Source organism: Panicum virgatum, chromosome 4K, assembly GCF_016808335.1.
Source record: "Panicum virgatum strain AP13 chromosome 4K, P.virgatum_v5, whole genome shotgun sequence".
NCBI classification, from domain to species: domain Eukaryota; kingdom Viridiplantae; phylum Streptophyta; class Magnoliopsida; order Poales; family Poaceae; genus Panicum; species Panicum virgatum.
Window position 1 is genome coordinate 2,821,217 of NC_053139.1, and position 12,945 is coordinate 2,834,161.

At 41.8% G+C, this 12,945-nt stretch overlaps 2 protein-coding genes across 2 annotated transcripts; one reads left to right on the forward strand and one right to left on the reverse strand.

The window, feature by feature from the left end:
* Positions 1 to 2,402: 2,402 nt before the first annotated feature.
* LOC120702523 lies at positions 2,403 to 5,747 on the forward strand. The gene is made up of 3 exons (XM_039986376.1): positions 2,403 to 2,804; positions 4,639 to 4,761; positions 5,376 to 5,747. Exons 1-3 carry the CDS (start codon positions 2,575 to 2,577, stop codon positions 5,401 to 5,403), a joined length of 381 nt encoding a protein of 126 aa, XP_039842310.1. The 5' UTR covers positions 2,403 to 2,574; the 3' UTR covers positions 5,404 to 5,747.
* A 560-nt stretch (positions 5,748 to 6,307) lies between these two features.
* Positions 6,308 to 11,545, reverse strand: LOC120702524 (enolase 1-like). Its single transcript, XM_039986378.1, has 17 exons — positions 11,319 to 11,545; positions 11,128 to 11,191; positions 9,583 to 9,647; positions 9,195 to 9,242; positions 9,019 to 9,105; positions 8,845 to 8,925; positions 8,666 to 8,767; positions 8,513 to 8,593; positions 8,331 to 8,405; positions 7,974 to 8,036; positions 7,822 to 7,902; positions 7,512 to 7,706; positions 7,379 to 7,429; positions 7,180 to 7,268; positions 7,037 to 7,088; positions 6,892 to 6,948; positions 6,308 to 6,755 (listed from the first exon to the last, which is right to left on the reverse strand). The coding sequence occupies exons 1-17, from the start codon at positions 11,385 to 11,387 to the stop codon at positions 6,675 to 6,677; spliced, it is 1,341 nt and encodes a 446-aa protein (XP_039842312.1). The 5' UTR covers positions 11,388 to 11,545; the 3' UTR covers positions 6,308 to 6,674.
* Positions 11,546 to 12,945: the final 1,400 nt, after the last annotated feature.

Consider the following 12,945-nt stretch of genomic DNA (forward strand, 5'->3'; position numbering starts at 1 on the left):
TTACTCACTCAAATATGGGTCTCCACTCTAGCAGGCCGAGTAAATTGGACTTCTATAAAGGGCCCATAGTTGGCAGCCCAAATAGAGGGCCACCAAATTGGTGTGGGGGGGAATTTGAAAGGCCTACCAACAAAATAGCAGCTCATTTGCTCCCCCTGCTGGAGATTGATTTTTGATATCCACCGACTAAATCTTCATATGAAAGCTCATTTGCTCTCTCTACTGGAGTTGCTCTAACACCTCACCTAGAGCATGAAAACTTTTAAAATCTTCTTCACCTGTAAAAGCCACAAACACCTCAACCTGTGTCTAGAAACCAGGCACACTTGGCACCTTCAATGACTTTATAGTGAAAAGATTTGACAAGCCCTGTGTCTAGAAACTCGAGTTGGGGTTGTCAAACTTTTTCGAAAATGCTGGCCGCATGTGGCTAAAAAATCACTATCAAGAGGCACATATATGTCAAGATGCTTTTGGGCTTCTAGCTTTCCTTTTCCATTACCGTTGACGAGGGGTCCTTTTCTATGGGTATCTCAGCACTGGAATTCCGAACCCATTGTTTTCTTCCCAGTTCCAAAGGCAGAGCCCTGTTTTTGTTACGCCAATAATGCCACCATATTTAAGGAGGCAAATACCTGGAGAGGGAGAGCTCTCTCCACTTGGAAAAGCAATTATATGGCTTACTAGCTCTCTCCACGTTGAGCGGAGAGCCTTACTAGCAACTATATATGCACCGAAATTGGAAAAGCAATTATGTCTCTCCGATGTGGCTTCTGCTCCGTGAGCTCAGAAAGCAATCCCTGCGGCAGCCACGTGACATGGCGCAAGTGATTCGGTGCAAGTTAAAAAAATCTATAGTTCTACAATCACATATGCAAATCAAAATCCGATTATACTGTTCTGTTTGTTTTATCTAGAGCTTCAAAACAAGATTTTACATGACTATGTTTTGCTCAAAGTGGTGATGTTACTTTTTAAAGACAAATCTTACTTCCTCTGCCATATAAACAAGTTGCAAGTTACTTCATACCATATATACTATTAGCAAGTTACTTCCTGTCACGAACCAGAAAGTTACTTTTTCTAAAAATACTATACTACAATGTTACTTTTTATTTAACTTTCACCAAGTATAAAAGTTACTTTTTCAAATACAAATCTTACTTCCTCTACCATATAAACAAGTCACAAGTTATTTCATACCATGTATCATGTATACTATTGGTATGTTACTTTATGTCACAACCCAGAAAGTTATTTTTTTTTGAAATTTATATACTACAATATTGCTTTTTCTTAACTTTCACGAAATATAAAAGTTACTTTTCTTAATAAAGGCACAGATAATAAAAGTTACTTTTTGTAATATTAATAGATTACGAAGTTACCTTTTTGTAATTTTCACCGAGTACAAAGTTACTTTCTTAGGGTAGTAAAATTATTTTGAAGATAAAAATAACAACTTTCCATTTTTGGAAATCTGGTGGAATTACACTTTATGTTTTAAGAAAGTTTGAGGGCTCTCCATAAGACTAAACCTCTCCATTTAGATTTTCCGCATATTTAAAATTGAATAGTTGAGTCGTGATAAGTAGATAACGAATTCGACCTTGCCTTTGCAGCTTTATAAGAATTGGCATGCGTCATGTATCATGCCTTTCAACAGTAAGGTTGGCATGCCGCGCCGAGCTGTTCAACCTAGTGAAAGCACCTGCTGCCGTAGCGTGCGTCACGTGTGCGTCATGAGCCACGGCACTTCCTATTTGTTGAATTGGATTGAGCATCAGCTCTCACGGGGCAAAGGAGTACTGCAAGTTCCTCTGATTTGAGTTTTTTTTTAAAAAAAAGCGAAACCCTGCCAGGCTGGGTATCTGATGTCAATGTCATTCCTAGTCCAGTCATCTATTGGAAGCGCATTCGCTGGTTCTAGGCCCGGTTTAGTTCCCTTCAAAATTCCAAAACTTTACAAGATTCTCTATCACATCGAATGTTTCAACCCGTGCATGAAGTATTAAATGTAGCTAAATAAAATAACTAATTACATAGTTAGATTGTAATTTGCGAGACGAATCTTTTGAGCCTAGTTAACCCATGACGGGACAATAATTATCAAATACAAACGAAAGTGCTACAGTGTTTTACACCCAAATTTTTGCGCAACTAAACAAGGCCCTAGATTTGTAGCTGGTTCTAGACTTTGAAATTTGGTAGTCGACTTGCCGCGGTTCAATGGTGTGCACGAATAGTGAATGCTCCCTTCGTTCCAAATTACAATTTAATTTAATTTTTTAATATATATAGTAGCTCTATTTACCATCCAGCTAGTATGAAATAACCCGAACCACCCTCTACCTCCACCGACCTGGCGTTCCTCGGGCCCGACCCACCCCGCGCTCGTTTCATTTTTTTTTCTTTGGTCGCCGCCCACGATCTCCCATTAATCCTTCCGTCTGTTTCGCGTTCTGCTTCTCCCGTCGCCGTCGCCGTCCCCGTCCCCGTCCCCGTCCTGCGACCCGCTGTTGCCGCCGCCCGCCCGTCCTGCGACCCGCCGCCGCCGCCCGCCAGTCAGATCCGATGACAGGTGCCGCCCGCCGCCAGGCCAGCACTGCGCATCCTCGCATTCAAGGCGACCTAGCTTCAGATCGGGATGTGGGTGGTGGTTCCTTCGATTTGGTCACCAGGATGGAGTGCTCCTTCTTTCGACCCGCTACCTCATGCGGGATGGGGCAAGGACGCAACGACGACGGCGACCTGCAGGAGCTCAACTTCCTCACCGTCTCCTCAAGCTTGCGATTTCTTCAGAGGTTTTATCCCCTGTGTGCAAAGTGCCCTCTCATCGACTCCACCCTATTCCCATGGTTTTGCTTTATTTCACACGTATGTGATGATTATTTGTGTCGGTAGTAGCTGTTAGTAATCCCCGTGAGCCAAAGGGGACATGCATATCTTCTTGATTCGTCATCTACCTTGTGGCGACGAGTTGCCATTTTGGATCTGGCCAAATCTCCTTTTGGTTGCCCATTCAATCAAGGCTCCGTAGCTTCTTCTCCACATAGTGAACTTTGTGAATTTTGGATTCCTCATATAATTTTGTTGTTAAATGTTGATGTGCCCAATCTGAACTGCTGATCATTTGAGTTTCTTCATGAGATATCCTGCTGCCTACGCACGTCCCTTACCAACGAGCTAGGGGCAATGAGCGTCCCCAGCCTTAACTGTCTCCAATCTGAATACAGCCGGTAGAACACCCTCCGTCGAGCAGCTGATCGCCAACACCATCCTTTCAACCCCCGGTCATTTTGTTTTTATTCTTGCATGAGATGTGTTCAGCGAACTGCTCTGTGGTGGGAATTATTATTTAAATTTAATACTACTTCAAGTTATGCAGTAAAGGTGGATTAGATTGTTGATCTCATGGCTTTGGTAACTGAACTAGACTTTGTTTAGCTTTCTGAAATCTTGCTGTCAGTTTCTCTCTTCTTAATTTACATACATTGAACTTTAGGCTTAGGTACTTTTCTCTGCAGATTTGTGCACCTGATAATAGTGCTAGATTAGCCATATGTTTTGATGGATTAATATCACGGCTTGTTCGGCTGGAGGTAATTAGTGGAAGGGAATGGAAGTTTAAATGTGAGAGCTTAAAAAAATCATGTTTGTTTGGTGGGAATACAAGTTTTAGCGGGATGGGGAATGGAAGCTTAAAAATCCCTTTCACATCGCGTGCCAAACACGCTGTTAGTGCACAAATTGATCAAAAAGCTTCAGTTTTCAGTTATTTGGAGATACAACAATTATCTTGCCATGTTCGTTCTAGTTCCGTTAAATAATTTGTGTCCTTTGCTTTCCAATTTTAGACTACGACTCTTCAGTTGACATGCTAGAAAAGAAAATTAAAACTGGTATTATAGGTGGTCTGATATATTGCACGAATAGTCCGCACCAATTTTGTTTCTGCTACATAGTTCTAGGAAGTTAGCTTGGCTTTGCACCAGATATGTTCCCATTAATTAAGGGAACATATCTAGTGCAAACCACAGCCTTCATGAAAACTCATGCAAACCACGGCAAAAAAGTCGTCTAAATTCACCAAAAAAATCACACATATAGATGATATGATGATACACAATCTTGTAAAATATCTTGTCCAAACTCGACTTCGTTTGTGAGATATAAAAATAACAAATTTCAAGCCAGAAAGCTGTCCAAATGATTTGTTAGAAATTTGTTATTTTTATATCTCACAAACGAAGTCGAGTTTGGACAAGATATTTTACAAAATTGTATAGCATGATATCATCTACATATGTAATTTTTTTGGTGAATTTATACGACTTTTTTGCCGTGGTTTGCACGGGTTTTAACAGAGTTGTGGTTTGCACCAGATATGTTCCCATTAATTATTCCTTGGGATTAATATTTTTCTTACTTATTACTAGTAGTTCACAGTGTTGATTCCATGGTTTGCCATCTGAACTACTAAGTGAGATGCAGCTTGGTGAGCCTTATCCATGTTTTGTATCTGCCTATATAAGATTTGAGTGCATTAGTAAACTATATAAGCAGTAATTTAATATGTGAGGCATATCCACATTTCGTTTCTTTCCAAAATACCATAAATGGTTTCCCTGTTGTCAGTTTATCTCCCTCACTTGTGGGTAGTCTGAGGACACAAGGAGCATATTCTGTTGCACCTCCTGTCCACGACTTCAGATGCTCATGGTGCACGCCCCTTCAGCAGCTCAGTTTCAAGCATGAGAGGTGAGCTCTCAGTTGTTGATGATTGGTCGCTTTATGAATACTTGATCTTTCCTGAGACAGAGGCAGGCTTAACCTGTTTAATTGATTTACACTTTCAGTAGTTTCATATTAAAAAATTCTTTATCAGTAGAAAAATTGCATAGTAACTGGATTTGTTGGCCTCTTGTGTGGTTCATGAAGGAGTTTTTCAGCTTAGGTTTGTCACTATATTCTAGCCAACCTACTTCATAATTCATTCTTTGTATGTCTTATATGGAGAAGAATGTGCAGAATTGAAGCACTTTGTGCTGTTCATAGCCTTTTACTTAGTGTAGTCAGTCCTTTCCTTTGCCATTAAATTAAGAAATTTCTGGTACATGTAAATTCTTTTTTACATTTGCTAGCTACCTAGCTCTGCTCTTAGAATCTGGTCCCAGACTAGTCCAGTTATCGCTCAAGTTCTAATACTTGAACATGACTATGCATTCTGTAAATTCTGAAGTACATCAAAATTGATATCAATTCTTATCAGGTTTCAACACAGTTATCCTAAAATCAGCTCCACATTTCTATTGTTTGGATTTTTTTCTCTTTCTGAGCTATCCATTATACTAATTATATAAGATTGTGTTCAGGGATCTTATTTACAGGTGGGTGTTCTGATCAAGCTGTGCTGAAGATCTTTCGCCTCAGAATAAACTATGGCGGCAGATGATGCCAGATGATCATAACTGCACATGCCACATGCAAAAGACCCTCGGATGCAGTTATGCATATATGGGGATTCAAGATTTTGTACTGAACTTTTACAGTAAAAAATTTCAAGTGCAACTGTCCAGTATTGGACTATAAAAGTAGTTTAATGTTCATAATGTGTAAAAACATTACTTAAAAACCTACTCGGATGACTTGTCAATGTTGTGCAAATGTTAAGCTGTTTCAGAGCACGTGTGTAAAACCTCAATATTTGTAGTTTGGTGACTCTGTTTTTGTTAAACTTTGCTATCTGCCTAGTTGTATGCCTAATTGGCTACTGATGTATTGAACTATTGATGGCCACGGTTGAGAAACAATACAAGTGGCACGCCGTCAGTTTTATCAGCCACGTCAGGCCCGTCATACGTGCTGGCAAAAAACGCAACTGCATGCCTACCCAGCTTATGTTCGCACTTTGGAAAAAAAAATGGACACCACGCTCCCACCTACACGGTGAAACTGGACAGGCAGAGCGGGCGAAGAAAAACTGTACCTTGGAATAAAAAAATGGAAACCACGACAGCCACTATGCGGTGAAACCGGATAGGCACAACGAAGAATAAAAACAGAGCCGGATGGGAGGTGAGCGGACGCGCGAGCGCAGCGTGGGAGGTGGGCTCGGCGCTCGCCGCTGGTTGGCTCGGGTATATTCCATACCCAGTTACTGAATAGCGGTGTCATATATATATATATATATATATATATATATATATATATATATATATATATATATATATATATATATATATATATATATATATATATATATATATATATATATATCAAAATGAATTGTAATTTGGGACGTACAAGCTGAAGCTGTGGCCGCGTGAGGTGGCATCACATTACATTCTGAAATGGTTAAGAGTATAGAAGCTCACATCCGACAAAAAGCAAAATACATCTTTATGGCACAACCCAAACTGTTCAGAAATCTGTTTGGACAAAACCTTTACGGGTGCAGATCGTCACCCACCAAAACTACCAGAAATTGCACGACAAAATCACCACTTATATGAATTGTCCAGCCATTGGTGATATGGCATATGCAAATGACACAGGAAGCTTTTATGGTACACAAGATTTTATTGTAATGATACAGACTCGTACTAAAATGCTGCAACGAACTAGTGACACCACCAGAACACATGATAATCTTCGGGTTCTAAGAAGGGTGTTTAGTAGGGTTCCACTGGTGCCCTGAACTTTGCTCCGGCATAGACAGCCGCAGCACCAAGCTCTTCCTCGATCCTGAGCAGCTGCAACCGAGAAACAAGCAATGATGATGTTTGTTCAGAATAGACTTCAAACCGTAAACATAACCAGGTTTGGAAATGCAACACGTAATTTCAGTAACTTAGAGGAATTTCCATGAAAGCGTGTGCAAATACTAACCTGGTTGTATTTGGCCAGGCGCTCAGAACGGCAGGGAGCTCCTGTCTTGATTTGACCCTGAAACCAATACATGGAGAGGATGTTACGAATGAAGATATTCAGAAGTATCTGATGTGTATATTACGAGGCTAGTTGACAGCAGTACCGTAGCTAGCCCAACCGAGAGGTCAGCAATGAAGGTGTCCTCTGTCTCACCACTGAACAAAGAGGAGATCAAATAGTTTAGTGAAAACAGATCAAACGGGACTACTATGCTTTCAAAAGTGCACAAAGCACTGCAATGCCAACCTCCTGTGGCTTGCCATCACTCCCCATCCAGCACGCTTGGACATTCTAACAGCCTCAATACTCTCGGTCACCGAGCCGATTTGATTCACCTGTAACCGTGTAGTGATGGCATTACCAGATTAGTCGGTGTCACTAAAAATACAGGCAACGAAACGTGATGCCCAGAAAAAGATTTGTAAGAAAATAGCAATGATTCTACCTTCAACAGAAGAGCATTGCAGGTCTTCTCATTGATGGCCTTGGCAACCCTCTGTTCAAGTCAAGCAGGTAATGTTTAAAATTGTATGTTGCAAGGATTAGTAAGAAAATCAATGCACTTAAGTGTTACTCACAGTGGGATTAGTAACAAGAAGATCATCTCCTACAATCTGCACTTGTTCTCCAATCTCATCAGTGAGTTTGGCATAGGTGGACCAGTCATCCTGATCAAACGGGTCTTCGATCGAGACAATAGGGTACTCAGAAACGAAGGACTTGTACAGATCTTTCAGACTGTCACCTGAAATTTTGTTTGAACCGTCGTTGTTCTGGCCACAATGTTAATATACATTAATATAAATAGTCATTTATTATCATAGGCCTGTACAATAACATAAAGACTAGCTCTGAGTAAATAAAAGCATAATAAGTTGCAGTTCTTACATCCTCCTTGAAATTAAGATCATATGTCTTATCCTTATCACTAAAGAATTCAGAAGCAGCAACATCCATTCCAATGACCACCTGCCATAGGATAAGTTGGATTAACAATACACAAGGTTGAATTGTGAGCAAGTAGAGAAGAGAGGAAGTACCTTTCCAGTGTAGCCAGCCTTTTCTATAGCTGCCTTCAACAGTTCAAGGCCCTCTTTGTTTTCCTGCATATATTGGTTGATATAGCAACTGGTTTGTTAGATCATATGAATGCTAATGATTAATTTTGTAAGTACCCCTGGAGTAAATATATAAACATTACAGTGTTCCTATTGTGAAAAGGAACCATAAAGCAATTAGCCTATTGCCATTGTCCTTGCACAAAACTCAATTTTGCCATATTTTAAATTTTAAATTATGGCCTGTGGTCAGCTTAAATACACTAGATTTCAAAAATATTACAAGAAATCTGTTGTGCCTGCCTATGGCACTAACAGGGAAAGGCATATGGACATTACCTGAATGTTAGGTGCAAAGCCACCTTCATCCCCAACGTTTGTAGCATCTTGACCATACTTTTTCTTGATTATGCTCTGCGTACAGAAGCTACATCTGAATACACTCTCCAAGGGTACAGACTACGATATATCAGAAAATTCAGGTACTGTTGGACTAATAAATTAAATTGTCTTTTGCTCACCTTCAGGTTGTGATACACCTCAACTCCCATCTTCATGGCCTCCTTGAATGAGGAAGCACCAGTTGGGAGGATCATGAACTCCTGTACAACAGTTAAACATTCAGAAAATATAGTTGAAGCATGTATTTAGAAAATCTTCTCAAACTAAGCTACCTGCATGGCAAGCTTGTTTCCAGCATGCGATCCTCCATTAATCACATTAAAAGCAGGTACAGGCAGCACCAGTGTTTTGTTTCCAGCGAGATTTGCAATGTGCTGCCAATATGTAGACTTTCAGAATCCTCTAAACTGTGCATACAAAATAATATAAAAGCATGGTAACATTGACAGACCTGGTAAAGAGGAATCTTCTTCACCATGGCTCCAGCTTTACACACAGCTAGTGACACGGCAAGAATAGCATTTGCTCCAAGCTTTGTAGATTCAAAGTAACATCAAAGGAAATCAGTATGAACAGTGCAAAATGCAAGTTTAGTTTACGAACATAAGTATCAACTCCATGATACCTTTTGTTTACACCAGCCCCATTCGTTGGAGGTTCCGTCAAGCTGCTGGACCATGAAGTTGTCAATGTCAACCTGCTCCGTGGGGTCCTGAACCATAATTCACCGGTAAGCTAGCTATAATGTGTTTTGGGTATCGCATTAATGAAATCATCTGACTTGAGAACTGAGATGGATACCTTTCCAATAATTGCTGGTCCAATAATGCTATTCACATTATCCACAGCCTAGCAAAAGACAATTTAATTTATTAGTCCAATTTGAACGGAGAAAACAACCCATAAAAAACAATGGTTGCTACCACTGATACAGGTCAACTGTGGAAACAAACTTTAAATCACAACCTACCAAGTAACACTTACTGAACTGATTACTCTTGTGCTGAAAGTACTTCAAATGGGCTTCACTAATCAATTTTATTGCAAATACACAGTGAGATACATGTTGGTTTCTATTATCAAAAGTTTCTTAAACAAGGACCATTGTATGCACGAATGACCATGGTACATGGCATATACGGATAACATAATACACTCACTGAATGGAAAATATTGCAGGCCAACTAACCTTAAGAACACCCTTGCCAAGATAGTCAGATCCTCCATCCCTCAACTCCAAGGCCTCATATATTCCTGAGGTAAATTTTCCAAAAATGTAAAAATTCTGCATATAGATGTCAAAGAAGGTATGTGGAACTTGAATCAACATCAGAAGCCACTCTTCTTCAAAAAGAGTGTGTGTGTGTGTGTGTGTGTGTGTGTGTGTGTGTGTGTGTGGGTGGGTGGGTGGGTGGGTGGGGGGGGGGGGGGTGGGGGGGGCTACAGCAGAAACTTACATACTGCAAAAGTCATTTCAAACTAAATAGCACATTTAGAATTATAATAGTTATCTAGTACGAAAAATCCTTTGCTTTTCTGTATTGCATGTCAAAATGATGAAACATGACATTGCATCACACATAAATCTGTTTCATGGTCCACAAGACAAGTACTCTTCAGTCTTCAACCATGGTCTCAATGGTGCTGCATTATTTCTGTACTATTTGGATACAAAATCATGCTTATTCTTGAGTATTGAAGTAAGGCTCAGAAAGATATAGCTGAATTATGATCAATGGATAAATAGATGACATTATGTGGAGAACATTCTAGTAGTGTTCAAATGGCGTAGCTGTCTTTGTTTGATTAACATATCCACAAGTTCACCATGCCATAACAGTGATGATTCTGCTGACATGTTTTCTAAACAATTTTAGGCGCTACTTTGCAAGGAAGCTGCTTTTTATAAAGCCTGAAGACAGAAATGTTACAGGAGGTATTTCAATTCCTATAGTAAAAAACACTTGCGTTCCAAATATGCTCCCAGCAGATGGTCATAGCAGCGTAGAACAGACTCAATAACACTTTCAATTAGAATATACCAATCAAATTGAGCAACGAAACAACCACGCAGACATCCAGCACTAGCCAATGTAACCTGACAAATATCAACAACCAATTGTAGCCAGCATCAGCCCGCGCGACGTCCCCATGCTCGTGGCCAAGGGCAAGTGCCAGTCCCAAAGCCGCCCCTCTGGCCATCGGATCCGCAAGGCGGCAAGAACCGAGTGAGAAGGCCGCGACGCCTTGACTGAGATACAGCTCCCGATCTGCTCGCCTCGCCGCGCCTCGTCACCGAGAGGTGCAGAGGCTAGATCCTCTAGCATGGAGGGCGGATCTAGATGGGGAGAGTTGGGACGAACTCAAACGCCATCACGCACAGGTGCTTGGCGCCGGAGTTCAGAAGCTGCGCCCAAAGTTTTAACGGGAGCGCCGGAGTTCAGAAGCTGCGCCCAAAGTTTTAACGGGGGAGTAAAAACGGGTAAGAGGGTACAAGAGAGGGTCTGCGGCAGGGACTGGCTTCAGCGCCGCCGCCGCCGCAGCCACCACAAGTCAGAGAGCGCTGGACGGTGGGGTGGTTCTGGGTCGGAGCGGCGCGGAGGGGTTCAGGAGAGTTCCTTGACCCCCCCCCCCCCCCCCCCCCCCCCAGATCAACCAATCTACAAGCATCGCAGCGCGGAAGAGATCGAGATCGAGCACTTGAAAAACCTCGTGTCATGCAGGGCGCACGTACCAGTGGATGCGCCGCTGGGCACGGCCCCCCTCGCGAGGCTGCCGTCGCTGAGGACCACGTCCACCTGCACGCATCAGTGACAGCCGCAATCAGTCCAGATTCCGACGGAAAACCATCACCACACGCACAGCGACGCGCAGAACCGACACGGAACAAGCCCCTTGCCCCCCTCGATCGATTTCGCCACGTACCTCGACGGTGGGGTTGCCGCGGCTGTCGAAGATCTGCCTCGCCTTCACGGACGCGATCGTCACCGCCATCTCCTCCCGCCGCGACGAAGCTCTCTCCTCCTTATCTCAAAAAGCAAAATGCCCTCTCGCTCGCTCTCTCTCTAGATCTGTTCGTGCTCTGTCTCGCCACTCGAGTCGGGGGCGGCGGCCGCGGGCGGACAATTTGTAGACGGAAGAAGAGGGCAGCGGCGGGACGGGTCGGGGCCACCTGGCGGCGCCACAAGTCTCCACACGTGAGCGGATGGGCCCCACTCTAGTCGGCGTCCGCGCATGGATTTGCTTGGAGGTAGGGGTGGACATTGGGTCTATTCGGATATTTCGGTGGTCTATTCGGATTTTGCGAATTTCGGGTTTCAAAAAATGAGAACCGAAATTTTAAAAACAAAATTAGGAACCGAATCCGAATAGACCGAATATTTCGGTTAGGTCTATTCGGTCCACCGAATTAACCGAATAATAAACACATCCTCATCTTCCATCAAAATATATGCAATGAATAGTTAAATAGAAGTACGAGTAATAGCGATAAGTAACTATGAAAAAATAGCATAATGAAATAGACATACAAATATTAGGATGAGATAACAACTATTAGCTAATAAGTTCAAAAATCACATAAGATATCATGGCATACCAAGAGTTTGAATGAATTTCGGGTTATTCGGTCTATTCGGGTTTTGGAGGCTAGAAACCGAACCCTAACCCGTACCCCGAATTAAACCATAAGTGTGGACCGAACCCGAACCCGAGAACCCGAATAGACCGACATTTCGGTCTATTCGGTTCGGTTCGGTTTGGTTTTTTCGGGTTTTAAATGCCCACCCCTACTTGGAGGAGGGGAAGCTCCTCGCGCCATTGGTTTCCACGGGGCCACGGGGGCTTTAGCGGCATCGAACCATATTCGATGTCTTGTTCCATGGTGTAAGTACTGCGGTAGCTTTTCAAAGTTCAATGGATAATTCTTCCGTTTTGAATTGTAGATCATTTTTTTTAAAAAAATCCAGATGTATAATTCTTGTCATGCATCTAAACATAGTGTTTAATTTGTTTGTTCCAAAAAATATTCGTTGAACATAGTGTTTATATAGATGCATAGCAAAATATATGTATCAGATTTGTCAAAACGATGTACAATTTGGAACTGAGGGAGTACTAACATAGTACTATCATATAATAATTGTTTTTTTCCTGCTGATAGCCTTCTTAAATCCTAGTTTAAAGCTGGGAGGAGAAAAAGTTACTCCACTCTCTGTGTTAACAAAAATATTTCCTTGTTGATTAGAGTATTATTATGTATACAAATGTACTTGCATGGTAGAGCTTCGAAGTCGAAAGCGGCCGGATATATTTTTTTCTAAGAGAAGTGCTCCTTTTTACAATATTGATGGTTAATTTCCGTGGTACCACCATCTTGACGCATATATTCATATGGATTGAGTATTGTAGATTTAACTGGTCCTTAATTCATATACGTTTTTGTTTGAAAAAGCACTCTCAAGTTTAACTAATGGCGCAAGAGGACGATCAAAGGTCTACCCACGGGAAAAGGACAAGGACAAGTGGTATTTTGCACCGTCACCTTGGTCAC

Coding starts and splice junctions, on each gene's coding strand:
- LOC120702523 (XM_039986376.1), top strand. CDS start 2,575: ATGACAGGTGCCGCCCGCCGCCAGGCCAGCACTGCGCATCCTCGCATT. Junction 2,805..4,638: donor AGCTTGCGATTTCTTCAGAG/GTTTTATCCCCT, acceptor CCCTGTTGTCAG/TTTATCTCCCTCACTTGTGG. Junction 4,762..5,375: donor CTCAGTTTCAAGCATGAGAG/GTGAGCTCTCAG, acceptor GATTGTGTTCAG/GGATCTTATTTACAGGTGGG.
- LOC120702524 (XM_039986378.1), bottom strand. CDS start 11,387: ATGGCGGTGACGATCGCGTCCGTGAAGGCGAGGCAGATCTTCGACAGC. Junction 8,768..8,844: donor AGAAGATTCCTCTTTACCAG/GTCTGTCAATGT, acceptor ACATATTGGCAG/CACATTGCAAATCTCGCTGG. Junction 7,707..7,821: donor ATCTTAATTTCAAGGAGGAT/GTAAGAACTGCA, acceptor CATTGTGGCCAG/AACAACGACGGTTCAAACAA.